Source organism: Oncorhynchus gorbuscha, linkage group LG08 (assembly GCF_021184085.1).
Source record: "Oncorhynchus gorbuscha isolate QuinsamMale2020 ecotype Even-year linkage group LG08, OgorEven_v1.0, whole genome shotgun sequence".
In the NCBI taxonomy this organism is placed as follows: Eukaryota; Metazoa; Chordata; class Actinopteri; order Salmoniformes; family Salmonidae; genus Oncorhynchus; species Oncorhynchus gorbuscha.
In genome coordinates, this window is record NC_060180.1 from 69,450,595 (window position 1) to 69,467,625 (window position 17,031).

Sequence of the window (17,031 nt, forward strand, 5' to 3'; positions counted from 1 at the left end):
GGACGTCCCTACCCTAAATCCTAACCCCTACCCTAGCTTTAACCTTAACCCGTACATTAACCATTTTACACTTCAAATGGGGTAACATCAGAGGTGGGAGGTCCCAAAGATCTCGGATAGCAAAGACCTTGATTTTTTAATCTAGTTGTGATTCTATCCAAATACGTCATTCTCACCACTATTCCTACCCCAAAAACAGTCTATAAAGCTGTCAGCCTATAGATCACCTATATGGCAAACAAATAATCTGAGCATCGTGTCAGTACAAAACTACACACAAATTTTGGAATTTCTTTTCATCCTTGACAATCGCTAATCAATATCCAAGAACAGCACACGTGTTTTTCCCACGAACCTGCACATCATCATCTTCTGTCTGAGGGTTTATGTCAGGGGAAACCGTGTTGCAGTAGTCTAGTGTGAGGGTTTATGGCAGGGGGAACCGTGTTGCAGTAGTCTAGTGTGAGGGTTTATGGCAGGGGAAACCGTGTTGCAGTAGTCTAGTGTGAGGGGTTATGTCAGGAGAAACCGTGTTGCAGTAGTCTAGTGTGAGGGTTTATGGCAGTAGTCTAGTGTGAGGGTTTATGGCAGGGGAAACCGTGTTGCAGTAGTCTAGTGTGAGGGTTTATGTCAGGGGAAACCATGTTGCAGTAGTCTAGTGTGAGGGTTTATGGCAGGGGAAACCGTGTTGCAGTAGTCTAGTGTGAGGGGTTATAGCAGGGGAAACGGTGTTGCAGTAGTCTAGTGTGAGGGTTTATGTCAGGAGAAACCGTGTTGCAGTAGTCTAGTGTGAGGGTTTATGGCAGGGGAAACCGTGTTGCAGTAGTCTAGTGTGTTGGTGCAGGAATAATGACAAGCGCACCTCGGGAGCTTTGTGTTCACATTGCCCCAAAAAAGGGAACCAGACCACCAGCAATTCAAGCGAACCGAACTCAGACCACCTCTGGAGATGGTCTCGGGTCGGTTCCTCTTTTGAGGGGTCTGAGTTCCTTTGGAGTGTTCACACTGCAGAAAAATTAAGAGAACCACACTGAGTTTGCAAAAAATTGTCTGAAAGGGACCAAGTGTGAAAACACCCTCAAATACTTGAAAGTATTGTGTTTGTGAGAGCTTGCTTGGGTGATCTCAGATTTCCAATGTATTCATAATGGCAAATAATACTTTAACTTGACAGTATCTGGCCCTGACAGTATCTGGTGTCCTGGCAATATCTGACCCTGACATCTTTTTTCTCTCATTTCAGCACGGTGTGGTAGGATGACTGGAAATACTCTCTCTCTCTCTCACACACACACACTCCCCCCCTACACAACCACCCACCCTACACACTCTGACATCTCTTCTCTCCTCCTCGGTCAGTCGGTCAGGGTACAGTAGGATGACTGGTAAGACTCCCACCAGCAACGTGACCAACAAGAATGATCCACGCTCCCTCAACTCCAGAGTCTTCATCGGCAACCTCAACACGGCGGCGGTAACCAAGGCCGACATCGAGGCCCTCTTCGCCAAGTACGGCAGGATCGTGGGTTGCTCCGTCCACAAGGGCTTTGCCTTTGTCCAGTATGGCAGCGAGAGGAACGCGCGAGTGGCTGTAGCAAGGGAGAACGCCAGGGTCATCGCTGGACAGCCCTTGGGTAACTTCTTTTTTTTTTGCTCGTCGATTGCAGGCAAGGAATATGTTAGGTCTATATTGTGGTAAGAAAATAACTATTGAGTTGTTGTTGATATCACATCAGTGGTTGTACTGTGCTTCTCTTCAGCTGTTCTACTGTTTCTAGTACTCACTGTCGAGGCCTCTAGAATTGTTGAATGAATCATTAGTTCCAAAGGACAAGTTAGTCCCCACAAGTGACAGAACACTGAGCCAATCACGGCCCAACTAGAGAACATTACCAACCCCTATGCTCCGTTTTCGGCTGGCTGCCTAACAACCAAAAGGTATTCAGAACCTTTGCTATGAGACTCGAAATTGAGCTCAGGTGCATCTTGTTTCCATTGATAATCCTTGAGATGTTTCTACAACTTGATTAGAGTCCACCTGTGGTAAATTGATTTGACATTATTTAGAAAGGCACACACCTGTCTACAGTATATAAGGTCCCACATTTGACCTTATATACATGTCAGGTCGAAGGAATTGTCCGTAGATCTCCAAGACAGGATTGTGTCGAGGTACAGATCTGGGGAAGGGTATCAAAACAATGTCTGCAGCATTAAAGGTCCCCAAGAACACAGTGGCCTCCATCGTTCTTAAATGGAAGAAGTTTGGAACCACCAAGACTACCTAGAGCTGGCCGCCCAGCCAAACTGAGCATTCAGGGGAGAAGGGCCTTGATCAGGGAGGTGACCAAGAGCCTAGTGGTCACTCTGAAAGAGCTCTAGAGTTCCTCTGTGGAGATTTGAGAACTTTCCAGAAGGACAACCATCTCTGCAGTACTCTACCAATCTGGCCTTTATGGTAGAGTGACCAGACGGAAGCCACTCCTCAGTAAAAGGAGTTGCAGGGACTGGAGACTAGTCACGATCGAGGGAAAGATGAACAGAGCAAAGTACAGAGAGATCCTTGATGAAAACCTGCTCCAGAGCGCTCAGGACCTCAGACTGGGGCGAAGGTTCACCTTCCAACAGGACAACGATCCTAAGCATACAGCCAAGACAACGCAGGAGTGGCTTCGGGACAAATCTCTGATTGTCTTTGAGTGGCCCATTCAGAACCTGGACTTGAACCCGATTGAACATCTGTGGAGAGACCTGAAAATAACTGTGTAGCAATGCTCCCCATCCAACCTGACAGAGCTTCAAAGGATCTGCAGAGAAGAATGGGAGTAACTCCCCAAATACAGGTGTACCAAGCTTTGAGCGTCATACCCAAGAAGACTCAAGGCTGTAATCACTGCCAAAGGGGCTTCAACAAGGGTTTTTCGTTATTTTACTATTATTCTACATTGTAGAATAATAGTGAAGAAATCAAAACCATGAAATAACACATACGGAATCATGTAGTAACTAAAAAAGTCTTAAACAAATCAAAATATATTTTATATTCTTCAAATTAGCCACCCTTTGCCTTGACAGCTTTTTACAGTCTTGGCATTCTCTCAACCAGCTTCATGAGGTAGTCACCTGGAAGGCATTTCAATTAACAGGTGAGCCTTGTTAAAAGTTAATTTGTGGAATTTATTTCCTTCTTTATGCGTGTGAGCCAGTCAGTTGTGTTGTGACAAGGTAGGGGTGGTGTACAGAAGTTAGCCTTATTTGGTAAAAGACCAAGTACATATTTTGGCAAAAACAGCTCAGATAAGAGAACTGACAGTCTGTTATAACTTTAAGATCAAATCAAATCAAATGTATTTATAAAGCCCTTCGTACATCAGCTGATATCTCAAAGTGCTGTACAGAAACCCAGCCTAAAACCCCAAACAGCAAGCAATGCAGGTGTAGAAGCACATAAGACATGAAGGTCAGTCAGTCTGGAAAATGTCAATGCCTTTGAAAGTTTCTTCAAGAGCAATCACAAAAACCATCATGTGCTATGATGAAACTTGCTCTCATGAGGACCGCCACAGGAAAGGAGGACCCAGAGTTACCTCTGCTGCAGAGGATATGTTCATTAGAGTTACCAGTCTCAGAAATTGCAGCCCAAATAATTGCTTCACGGAGTTCAAGTAACAGACACATCTCAACATCAACTGTTCAGAGGAGACTGCGTGAATCAGGCCTTCATGGTCGAATTCCTGCATAGAAACCACTACTAAAGGACACCAATAAGAAGAAGAGACTTGCTTGGGCCAAGAAACATGAGCAATGGACATTAGACCGGTGGAAATCTGTCCTTTGGTCTGATGAGTCCAAGTTTGAGATTTTTTGGTTCCAACAGCCGTGTCTTTGTGAGACGGATGATCTCTGAATTTGTGGTTCCCACCGTGAAGCATGGAGGAGGTGTGATGGTGTGGGGGTGCTTTGCTGTTGACACTGTCTGTGATTTATTTAGAATTCAAGGGACACTTAACCAGCATGGCTACCACAGCATTCTGCAGTGATACGCCATCCCATCTGGTTTGGGTTTAGTGGGACTATCATTTGTTTTTTAACAGGACAATGACACAACACACCTCCAGGCTGTGTAAGGGCAATTTGACCAAGAAGGCGAGTAATGAAATGCTGCATCAGATGACCTGGCCTCCACAATCACCCAACCTCAACCAGAGTGAAGGAAAAGCATGTGCTCAGCATATGTGGGAACTCCTTCAAGACTGTTGGAAAAGCATTCCAGGTGAAACTGGTTGAGAGAATGCCAAGAGTGTGCAAAGCTGTCATCAAGGCTACTTTGAAGAATCTCAAATATAAAATATATTTAGAATTGTTTAAAACCTTTTTGCTTACTACATGATTCCATGTGTGTTATTTCATAGTTTTGATGTCTTCACTATTATTATACGTACAATGTAGAAAATAGTCAAAGAAAAACTCTTGACTGAGTAGGTGTGTCCAAACTTTTTACTGGTACTGTGTGTGTGTGTGTGTGTATATATATATATATATTTTTTTTTTAATTAACAGGTGGGGCTCAAAACAGGCTCTGCCCGACCTGCCCTGAATGATGGGTTGCCACTGAATCATATGGATCTGAAACATTTGCATTTCAAGAATGTCGACGTGCCACCACAGCTAATTATGAATGTGATACGAATTAAAATGTTATACAAATGAACACATTTATCATAAAGGGCCATTTGAGCTATTAGCCCCGGAGTCATTTAAAAGCACAATGTGTCATTTCAACAGCCTGACCCCTGCATTGTTTGGTTAGCTGAGGGATGGAGCTGGGGAAATGCATGCAACCACTCTTTTACATATGGTACAGTATATCATGTGAATATAACAACAGGAAATATCCCAGATTGTGTATTTAATACACCTCTGAATGGGGAGAGCACTATGGCTCATCTCTGAATGAGGAGAGCACTATGTCTCATCTCTGAATGAGGAGAGCACTATGGCTCATCTCTGAATGAGGAGAGCACTATGTCTCATCTCTGATTGAGGAGAGCACTATGTCTCATCTCTGATTGAGGAGAGCACTATGGCTCATCTCTGAATGAGGAGAGCACTATGGCTCATCTCTGAATGAGGAGAGCACTATGGCTCATCTCTGATTGAGGAGAGCACTATGGCTCATCTCTGAATGAGGAGAGCACTATCTCATCTCTGATTGAGGAGAGCACTATGGCTCATCTCTGAATGAGGAGAGCACTATGGCTCATCTCTGAATGAGGAGAGCACTATGGCTCATCTCTGATTGAGGAGAGCACTATGGCTCATCTCTGAATGAGGAGAGCACTATGTCCCATCTCTGAACTTTATAACTGGAATCCTTTATGGTGAAACGGTCCGTTTGTGAGATTAAAACAATAAAGAAGCTACTGCAAACAACAAACACAGAGTTTTCCCCTCTGACATCATCGCACTTGTGATAGAAGAGTCCAATATGTACAGATTGTTGTTTTACCATGCTGCACGATGCTCCTCAGCTCAGCAATTAAAACAATAACCAATATGTACAGATTGTTGTTTTACCACGCTGCACGATAAAACAATAACCAATATGTACAGATTGTTGTTTTACCACGCTGCATGATAAAACAATAACCAATATGTACAGATTGTTGTTTTACCACGCTGCATGATAAAACAATAACCAATATGTACAGATTGTTGTTTTACCACGCTGCATGATAAAACAATAACCAATATGTACAGATTGTTGTTTCACCACGCTGCATGATAAAACAATAACCAATATGTACAGATTGTTGTTTCACCACGCTGCATGATAAAACAATAACCAATATGTACAGATTGTTGTTTTACCATGCTGCACGATGCTCCTCAGCTCGGCAATAACAGCAGTGGTGGGTCGGCCAGTGGCGCTGTTTCCCCTACTGTCGATTCCATCTTTAAACTTGCAGTCACACTGCACCCTCCCACTAACATACCATCTATCTGAAGCCATAGTGTTAAGCAGGATAGAATATCAGCTGCGACCTTCTGGACTCTAGTTCATATTTAATAAGAGAAGAGGACTAGACAGGCTTTCTCATTTTTCATGGCGGAAGCAGGGAGTTAATCAATAAGTCATATGGTGAAGATGTATTCTAGACAGAGAGAGAGAAAGAGCATAGAATTATGTGGTTTAATGCAGGGATGTGACAAAGAAAAACAAATCTTTACAAATTAAACAGTCATTTGTGGTTTAAAAAGAAAATAACATTTCATAAAATTTCACTTCAAATCCTATTGCGTGGTATGGCCGACCGGTGGCAGTCAAACAGTAGGGCGGCATCTGGATTCTGCTTTGGGCAGGTGAAATTAAGTCCCTTAGACAACCGTTCATTTACGTTAGCTCGCGTCCCTTCCATTGTTATGTGTATTAGCGACTCACAACAACAAAAAATAAAAAAGGTAGCCAGGTGATCACAGTTCTTCTGTTACGGTTTTCTTCCATCGAAAGAGAGTCGGACCAAAATGCAGCGTGGTTAGTTCGATACATCTTTAATAAGAAAAGAACACAAACAATACAAAAACAACAAACAGAATGTGAAAACCTATACAGCCTATCTGGTGACAACTAACACAAAGACAGGAACAATCACCCACGAAACACTCAAAGAATATGGCTGCCTAAATATGGTTCCCAACTAGAGACAACGATAATCACCTGCCTCTGATTAAGAACCACCTCAGGCAACCATAGACTTTTCTAGACAACCCTACTCAGCCACAATCCGAATACCTACTAAAACCCCAATACAAAAACACACCACACAATAAACCCATGTCACACCCTGGCCTGACCAAATAAATAAAGAAAACACAAAATACCAAGACCAAGGTCTTCTCCCTACATTCTGTTTTCCCTCCACCTCTCCCTCCAACAAAACTGTAGACGAGATACATTCTTTACCAAATCACGACAGCTTTAAAACAAATTCTAAATGGACTGGTTGATTACAGTAGGGAAATATGAGTTCCCAATCACGCGCTGCAGTTTGGAATAATAAATGCATCTCGTCTGTTTTAGTTTTTTTGTGTGAAGTGAGCAGCTGTAGTGTGCCATGTAGATTAGGTTACACCCCCCCCCCCCTCCCTAAACCTAGGCAGGTTCCAGACTGAAATATGCACCAAAAACATTGTTTTGATGTTGTCTAATTGCATATTCATTAGTCTATAGGGGCCTACTTTGTTCCATGTTTAACAAAAGCCTGTCCACCAAATTTAAGCTCACGAATCAAACACAGAGCAAAAGAAAACACGTGCCAAATATGGATGTCTATCGTTTAAAAAATGGAGGAAGTTATGCTTTGTAATTGCTGTTAACTGTATGTCTCAACTCCCTCAATTATCATTGAATTATCGCTGTGAATCACTGTAATGTTTGTTTATGTGTGAAATAATCCCATACGGGATGGGATGGGTTGCCGAATGGTGATTTGACATAAACATTTCAATGTAATCTATTCATTCATAAAGGGAATGAGACCCTGTTAAAGCGGGAGTAAACGGTGAACAGTGATATGAATGAGAGAGACGCAACTTTCCAACTGTTAACTATGATGGCGTGTGGAGCCTTTACATCCCGCAAATCATTTGAAAGATGCTGCATTAATATAATCTACTTGAAACAGAGCGCCATCATGTGGTGGCCTCTGAGAGAGGTGCTGGTTTAGATTGTAGGTACATCTGTCCCGGTTAGAGGACAGAAATGACCAGTAGGAGATAGATTTACAGTCCACACTTTATTACCTCACACCAAACAGGAAGAGGAGACCCGTGGTAGTCACAGTGGATTATGGTCAGTGACACACGGTTAGGAAGTCCAGGGCAAGAGGCTTGTCCTTGTAGGAAGGTTCCAGTGGCGAATTGTGTTGAGGTGGTGCAGAGTTCTTCTGACCTTTGGTCTCTCTGGACCTCTATGTCCAACAAAAGAACAGACTGTGTTGGGGGGTTTGAGATCCCCACCAGGTACAGCATGTGATTGGCTGACCCCTAGCTATGGAGTAGCCAAGGACAGAGGTGTGAAACCGGGGGATGGTAGCCTCTGCTGAGTCCTAAAGTTTATCTCTATCTCCCAGGGCCAGAGAGAGGTTCTGTCTCTATCTCCCAGGGCCAGAGAGAGGTTGTGTCTCTATCTCCCAGGGCCAGAGAGAGGTTCTGTCTCTAACTCCCAGGGCCAGAGAGAGGTTCTGTCTCTAACTAACTCCCAGGGCCAGAGAGAGGTTCTGTCTCTATCTCCCAGGGCCAGAGAGAGGTTCTGTCTCTAACTCCCAGGGCCAGAGAGAGGTTCTGTCTCTAACTCCCAGGGCCAGAGAGAGGTTCTGTCTCTAACTCCCAGGGCCAGAGAGAGGTTCTGTCTCTATCTCCCAGGGCCAGAGAGAGGTTCTGTCTCTAACTCCCAGGGCCAGAGAGAGGTTCTGTCTCTATCTCCCAGGGCCAGAGAGAGGTTCTGTCTCTAACTCCCAGGGCCAGAGAGAGGTTCTGTCTCTAACTCCCAGGACCAGAGAGAGGTTCTGTCTCTAACTCCCAGGGCCAGAGAGAGGTTCTGTCTCTAACTCCCAGGGCCAGAGAGAGGTTCTGTCTCTAACTCCCAGGGCCAGAGAGAGGTTCTGTCTCTAACTCCCAGGGCCAGAGAGAGGTTCTGTCTCTATCTCCCAGGGCCAGAGAGAGGTTCTGTCTCTAACTCCCAGGGCCAGAGAGAGGTTCTGTCTCTAACTCCCAGGACCAGAGAGAGGTTCTGTCTCTAACTCCCAGGGCCAGAGAGAGGTTCTGTCTCTAACTCCCAGGGCCAGAGAGAGGTTCTGTCTCTAACTCCCAGGGCCAGAGAGAGGTTCTGTCTCTAACTCCCAGGGCCAGAGAGAGGTTCTGTCTCTATCTCCCAGGGCCAGAGAGAGGTTGTGTCTCTATCTCCCAGGGCCAGAGAGAGGTTCTGTCTCTAACTCCCAGGGCCAGAGAGAGGTTCTGTCTCTAACTAACTCCCAGGGCCAGAGAGAGGTTCTGTCTCTATCTCCCAGGGCCAGAGAGAGGTTCTGTCTCTAACTCCCAGGGCCAGAGAGAGGTTCTGTCTCTAACTCCCAGGGCCAGAGAGAGGTTCTGTCTCTAACTCCCAGGGCCAGAGAGAGGTTCTGTCTCTATCTCCCAGGGCCAGAGAGAGGTTCTGTCTCTAACTCCCAAGGCCAGAGAGAGGTTCTGTCTCTATCTCCCAGGGCCAGAGAGAGGTTCTGTCTCTAACTCCCAGGGCCAGAGAGAGGTTCTGTCTCTAACTCCCAGGACCAGAGAGAGGTTCTGTCTCTAACTCCCAGGGCCAGAGAGAGGTTCTGTCTCTAACTCCCAGGGCCAGAGAGAGGTTCTGTCTCTAACTCCCAGGGCCAGAGAGAGGTTCTGTCTCTAACTCCCAGGGCCAGAGAGAGGTTCTGTCTCTATCTCCCAGGGCCAGAGAGAGGTTCTGTCTCTAACTCCCAGGGCCAGAGAGAGGTTCTGTCTCTAACTCCCAGGACCAGAGAGAGGTTCTGTCTCTAACTCCCAGGGCCAGAGAGAGGTTCTGTCTCTAACTCCCAGGGCCAGAGAGAGGTTCTGTCTCTATCTCCCAGGGCCAGAGAGAGGTTCTGTCTCTATCTCCCAGGGCCAGAGAGAGGTTCTGTCTCTATCTCCCAGGGCCAGAGAGAGGTTCTGTCTCTATCTCCCAGGGCCAGAGAGAGGTTCTGTCTCTATCTCCCAGGGCCAGAGAGAGGTTCTGTCTCTATCTCCCAGGGCCAGAGAGAGGTTCTGTCTCTATCTCCCAGGGCCAGAGAGAGGTTCTGTCTCTATCTCCCAGGGCCAGAGAGAGGTTCTGTCTCTATCTCCCAGGGCCAGAGAGAGGTTCTGTCTCTATCTCCCAGGGCCAGAGAGAGGTTCTGTCTCTATCTCCCAGGACCAGAGAGAGGTTCTGTCTCTAACTCCCAGGGCCAGAGAGAGGTTCTGTCTCTAACTCCCAGGACCAGAGAGAGGTTCTGTCTCTAACTCCCAGGGCCAGAGAGAGGTTCTGTCTCTAACTCCCAGGGCCAGAGAGAGGTTCTGTCTCTAACTCCCAGGACCAGAGAGAGGTTCTGTCTCTAACTCCCAGGGCCAGAGAGAGGTTCTGTCTCTAACTCCCAGGGCCAGAGAGAGGTTCTGTCTCTAACTCCCAGGACCAGAGAGAGGTTCTGTCTCTAACTCCCAGGGCCAGAGAGAGGGGTTTTCTACACTATCCTATTTTCTTCCACCTCTCACATCTGTCTTCTCCTCAAACACACACACACGCACACGCACACACACACACACACACACTTGTAGAAGTAGGAAAGGGTTTTAAAAAAGAGCAAAGCTGCAGAATAAATAGCAGATGCAGAGAATTACATTTTCCCAGATTACAAAAGGTGTGTGTGCGTGTTTGTGTGTGTCTGTGTGTTTATGTTCGTGATCATGATACTGCTGTGGATTTGGCCAGCAGGTGAGGAGAGGCTTGAATGCTTGAGTGAATTTAATAGCCATATGAGAGACGGAGCTCAGCCTTTCTATTCATTCACTCAGGTTAATTTCACCAGCCAGGGCTCCATTTTACATCACAATGACTTTATGTGGCATATGCAAATAATATACACACTCAATCATACTGGGGGAGCTAACAGGAACTGAGGGTATTTTGATCCAGATAAAGATATCTACTGACTCCAGATCATTTGCCCCCTGCGATGCGTTGGTCAGACTGTATCCTCCTCTGGAGAGCCCTGCCGTTGTGGGAAGGTGCAGTTGCCGTGGTGATACAGCCCGACAGGATGCTCTCAATTGTGCATCTGTAAAAGTTCCTGGGGGTCTTAGGGACCAAACCGAATATTTCTTCTGCCTCCTGAGGTTGAAGAGACACCGTTGCGCCTTCTTGTGTGGACCACACTGTCTGTGTGGATCATTTCAGATCGTCAGTGATGTGTACGTAAAGGAACTTGACGCTTTCCACCTTCTCTACTGCGGCCCCCCGTCGATGTGGATAAGGGCGTGCTCCCTCCTGCTGTTTCCTGAAGTCCACGATCAGCTCCTTCATTTTGTTGGGTACAGACCCAGGGCCCGAGCTTAATGATGAGCTTAGAGAGTACTATGGTGTTGAAGGCTGAGCTATAGTCAATGAACAGCATTCTGATGTAGGTATTCCTCTTGTCCTGATGGGATAGGGCAGTGGGATAGGATAAAGTAATCCTTCTCACCCCCCCCCCCCCCTTTAAGATTTAGATGCACTATTGTAAAGTGACTGTTCCACTGGATGTCATAAGGTGAATGCACCAATTTGTAAGTCGCTCTGGATAAGAGCGTCTGCTAAATGACTTAAATGTAATGTAAATGTGTGCAGTGCGATTGCATCGTATGTGAATCTATTGGGGCGGTAAGCAAATTGAAGTGGGTCTAGGGTGTGAAGTAAGGCAGAGGTGATATGATCCTTGACTAGTCTCTCAAAGCACTTCATGATGACAGAAGTGTTACGGGGCGATAGTCATTTAGTTCAGCTATCTTTGCTTTCTTGGGTACAGGAACAATGGTGGATATCTTGAAGTAAGTGGGGACAGCAGACTAGGATAGATAGATTGAATATGTCCGTAAACACTCCAGCCAGCTGGTCTGCACATTTCTGTCTGTAATAAAGCCCTTTTGTGGAGAAAGTGAGTGAAAACATCCGAAGTTCATCAAAGGTAAACGATTTAATTTGATTGCTTTTCTGATTTTCGTGACAAGGTTGCCTGCTGCTAGCTGGACAAAATGCTATGCTAGGCTATCGATAAACTTACACAAATGCTTGTCTAGCTTTGGCTGTAAAGCATATTTTGAAAATCTGAGATGACAGGGTGATTAACAAAAGGCTAAGCTGTGTCTCAATATATTTCATTTGTGATTTTCATGAATAGGAATATTGCTATGCATATTTATGTCCGTTGCGTTATGCTAATTAGTGTCAGGCGATGATTACGCTCCCGCATGCGGGATGGGGAGTCACTAGAGGTGACGTATGTGACCAAAAATGTTTGATTTGAATGAATTAACATGCACCTGTTGAACTGTCATTAACCACTTGCTCCTACCTGGCACGCAGGCGTCCCATCTAGAGCTCTGGAAATGCAAATGCGCTACGCTAAATGCTAATAGTATTAGTTAAAACTCAAACGTTCATTAAAATACACATGCAGGGTATTGAATTAAAGCTACACTCGTTGTGAATCCAGGCAACAAGTCAGATTTTTAAAATGCTTTTCGGCGAAAGCATGAGAAGCTATTATCTGATAGCATGTAACACCACAAAAGACCCGCAGGGGACGTAAACAAAATAATTAGCATATTCGGCGCTACACAAACCGCACAATAAAATATAAAACATTCATTACCTTTGACGATCTTCTTTTTTTGGCACTCCGAGATGTCCCATAATCACTATTGGGTCTTTTTTTCGATTAAATCGGTCCATATATAGCCTAGATATCGTTCTATGTAGACTGTATGATAAACGGAAAAAAAGAGCGTTTCATAACGTAACGTCATTTTTTTAAATTCAAAAAGTCGACGATAAACTTTCACAAAACACTTCGAAATACTTTTGTAATGCAACTTTAGGTATTAGTACACGTTAATAAGCGATAAAATTCATCAGGAGGCGATGTAACTTCTATAGGTGTCGTCTGGAAAAAAACATGGCCGAGAGAGCTCGACCAAAACATCCGGTCGGAGAACGGAGGGAAGGAGTTCCCTTGAACCGGTTAGACCAAGAATCAATTGCGAATCAAATTAAAAGACTCTAGACAACGTGTGGTAGCTGTAGGCGCTGAAACCTCGGTCTCATGTAATTCGGTTCACTTTGAACAATTCCTGGAAGTAAGCGCAAGGATATTTATTTCCATTTTCAGTGATCAGGTTTTCCTGCGCTATTCGATGAAACTCACGCTCTGTTAAAGTCACAGCCGTGATTTAACCAGTTTTAGAAACGTCAGAGTGTTTGCTATCCACACATACTAATCCCATGCATATACTATATTCCTGGCATGAGTAGCAGGGCGCTGAAATGTTGCGCGATTTTTAACAGAATGTTCGAAAAAGTAGAGGGTCGACTTAACAGGTTAAGACACTAACATCTTTCAGACGGTAGGCAATTAAGGTCACAGTTATTAAAACTTAGGACACTAAAGAGGCCTTTCTACTGACTCTGAAAAACGGCAAAAGAAAGATGCTCAGGGTCCCTCATCAACGTGCCTTAGGCATGCTGCAAGCAGGCATGAGGACTGCAGATGTTGCAATAAATTGCAATGTCCGTACAGACAACACTAAAGGGAGACAGAACGGACAGCTGATCGTACTCGCAGTGGCAGACCGCGTGTAACAACACCTGCACAGAATCGATACATCTGAACATCACACCTGCGGGACAGGTACAGGATGGAAACAACTGCCCGAGTTACACCAGGAATGCACAAAACCCTCCATCAGTGCTCAGACTGTCCGCAATAGGCTGAGAGAGGCTGGACTGAGGGCTTGTAGACCTGTTGTAAGGCAGGTCCTCACCTGGCAACAATGTCGCCTATGAGCACAAACCCACCGTCACTGGACCAGACAGGACTGGCAAAAAGTGGTCTTCACTGACAAGTCGCAGTTTTGTCTCACCAGGGGTGATATTCGGATTCGAGTTTATCATTGAAGGAATGAGCGTTACACCGAGACTCTGGAGCGGGATCGACTTGGAGTTGGAGGGTCCATCATGATCTTGCGCGGTGTGTCACAGCATCATTGCACTGAGCTTGTTGTCATTGCAGGCAATCTCAATGCTGTGCGTTACAGGGAAGACATCCTCCTCCCTCATGTGGTACCCTTCCTGCAGGCTCATCCTGATATGACCCTCCAGCATGACAATGCCACCACACACAGAATGAGCAGTATGGCTGATTTCCTGCAAGACAGGAATGTCAGTGTTCTGGCATGGCCAGCGAAGAGCCTGAATCGCAATCCCATTGAGCATGTAATATATGCCATTTAGCAGACGCTTTTATCCAAAGCGACTTACAGTCATATGTGCATACATTCTACGTATGGGTGGTCCCGGGGATCGAACCCACTACCCTTGCGTTACAAGCACCATGCTCTACCAACTGAGCTACAGAAGGACATGTCTGGGACCTGTTGGATTGGAGGGTGAGGGTGAGGGCCATTCCCCCCCAGAAATGTCTGGGAACATGCAGGTGTCTTGGTGGAAGAGTGGGGTAACATCTCACCGCAAGAACGGGCAAATCTGGTGCAGTCCATGAGGAGAAGCACTGGAGTACTTAATGCAGCTGGTGGCCACACCAGATACTGACTGTTACTTTTGATTTTGACCCCCCCCCCCCTTTGTTCAGGGGCACATTATTCCATTTCTGTTAGTCACATGTCTGTGGAACTTGTTCAGTTTATGTCTCAGTTGTTGAATCTTGTTATGTTCATACAAATACAAAGTTTTCTTAAAATAAACGCAGTTCACAGTGAGAGGATGTTTCTTTTTTTGCTGAGTTTATATATATACACACACACTGTATAGAATATATACTTTATTTGTTCGTTTTCAAATTTGAGAACATGGAGACGTTGACATCAATGCAACATCCACAGTTCTTTATCCCCCCACACCGATACACAAAAGAGAAAATAAAATGAATAAAGTAGGTGTTATAATAACAATGGAATCGTATCTGCACACTGTAGCCACTGACATAACTACCTATACTGGAAAAAAACAATTAAAATAGCAATTCTCCACAAGCGGCTCAGACACCATCTGACCCATGACATCATTTCCCAGTCCTGGCCCCGGGACCCGAAGGGGGCCACACATTCCCACCCCCGCTCACTCGACTCCTGTCACAAGTTTGGTAATGAGTTGGACAATTGAATCAAGTGTGCTATGGCTAGGGAAAAGCCTGGCCCACTGGGCCCCCAGGTGTGATGTGAAATGTGTTATGAATGAATTGTATTAACTGCCTTCATTTTGCCGGAACCCCAGGAAGAGTAGCTGCTGCCTTAGCAGGTATTAATGGGGATCCATAATAAACCCCAGGAAGAGTAGCTGCTGCCTTAGCAGGTATTAATGGGGATCCATAATAAACCCCAGGAAGAGTAGCTGCTGCCTTAGCAGGTATTAATGGGGATCCATAATAAACCCCAGGAAGAGTAGCTGCTGCCTTAGCAGGTATTAATGGGGATCCATAATAAACCCCAGGAAGAGTAGCTGCTGCCTTAGCAGGTATTAATGGGGATCCATAATAAACCCCAGGAAGAGTAGCTGCTGCCTTAGCAGGTATTAATGGGGATCCATAATAAACCCCAGGAAGAGTAGCTGCTGCCTTAGCAGGTATTAATGGGGATCCATAATAAACCCCAGGAAGAGTAGCTGCTGCCTTAGCAGGTATTAATGGGGATCCATATTAAACCCCAGGAAGAGTAGCTGCTGCCTTAGCAGGTATTAATGGGGATCCATAATAAACCCCAGGAAGAGTAGCTGCTGCCTTATCAGGTATTAATGGGGATCCATAATAAACCCCAGGAAGAGTAGCTGCTGCCTTAGCAGGTATTAATGGGGATCCATAATAAACCCCAGGAAGAGTAGCTGCTGCCTTAGCAGGTATTAATGGGGATCCATAATAAACCCCAGGAAGAGTAGCTGCTGCCTTAGCAGGTATTAATGGGGATCCATAATAAACCCCAGGAAGAGTAGCTGCTGCCTTAGCAGGTATTAATGGGGATCCATAATAAACCCCAGGAAGAGTAGCTGCTGCCTTAGCAGGTATTAATGGGGATCCATATTAAACCCCAGGAAGAGTAGCTGCTGCCTTAGCAGGTATTAATGGGGATCCATAATAAACCCCAGGAAGAGTAGCTGCTGCCTTATCAGGTATTAATGGGGATCCATAATAAACCCCAGGAAGAGTAGCTGCTGCCTTAGCAGGTATTAATGGGGATCCATAATAAACCCCAGGAAGAGTAGCTGCTGCCTTAGCAGGTATTAATGGGGATCCATAATAAACCCCAGGAAGAGTAGCTGCTGCCTTAGCAGGTATTAATGGGGATCCATAATAAACCCCAGGAAGAGTAGCTGATGCCTTAGCAGGTATTAATGGGGATCCATAATAAACCCCAGGAAGAGTAGCTGCTGCCTTAGCAGGTATTAATGGGGATCCATAATAAACCCCAGGAAGAGTAGCTGCTGCCTTAGCAGGTATTAATGGGGATCCATAATAAACCCCAGGAAGAGTAGCTGCTGCCTTAGCAGGTATTAATGGGGATCCATAATAAACCCCAGGAAGAGTAGCTGCTGCCTTAGCAGGTATTAATGGGGATCCATAATAAACCCCAGGAAGAGTAGCTGCTGCCTTAGCAGGAATTAATGGGGATCCATAATAGACCCCAGGAAGAGTAGCTGCTGCCTTGGCAGGAACTAATGGAGATCCGTAATAAATACAAATACCAGGAGAATCCGGTCCATATATTGGCTGGCGAAAACAAGGCAACAGTGCTTGGATAACAGAATATAAAAAACTAGCAAAGATAATGAAATGGGTATGACAGTAACAGTGGATTCCTATTAGCACATCAGCCTCTTACATAGGACATGACTGCCTATACTAAAATGTGAGCACTAAACTACGTAAAAAAGATAGGCTCTCTACATGTTCAATGAAAGGGGACCACGTCAGGCCAAAGTTCTCTCGAGACCCTTGCAAAGTGTATCTAACCATTTCAAGTGGCAGAGATGACATAATCTCTTTAACCCACTGCGTTAGAGAAGGCCTTGCCGAATTCCAATTAAAAAGGAGGATAAGAAGACGAGCTAAAAGTGAAGCAAATGCTACATTTCATGTATGTTATTGGAAAAATAATCATTTGGTTGTGTTTATGAAGGTCTTGGGTAACATTAGAATACCAAAAACATTTCAATGAACACAATAGCATTTTCATGAGTTT

General features: G+C 45.2%; 1 protein-coding gene across 2 annotated transcripts in view; it reads left to right on the forward strand.

The window, feature by feature from the left end:
• The first annotated feature begins 1,336 nt into the window (after positions 1–1,336).
• Positions 1,337–17,031, forward strand: part of LOC124041023 (RNA-binding Raly-like protein) — a 38,537-nt gene continuing 22,842 nt past the window's right edge. For both annotated transcript variants that reach the window (XM_046358179.1, XM_046358180.1), the window contains exon 1: positions 1,337–1,634. In XM_046358179.1, coding sequence (XP_046214135.1) covers positions 1,379–1,634 — 256 coding nt within the window. In that variant the 5' untranslated portion in view covers positions 1,337–1,378. The remainder of the gene's footprint in view (positions 1,635–17,031) is intronic.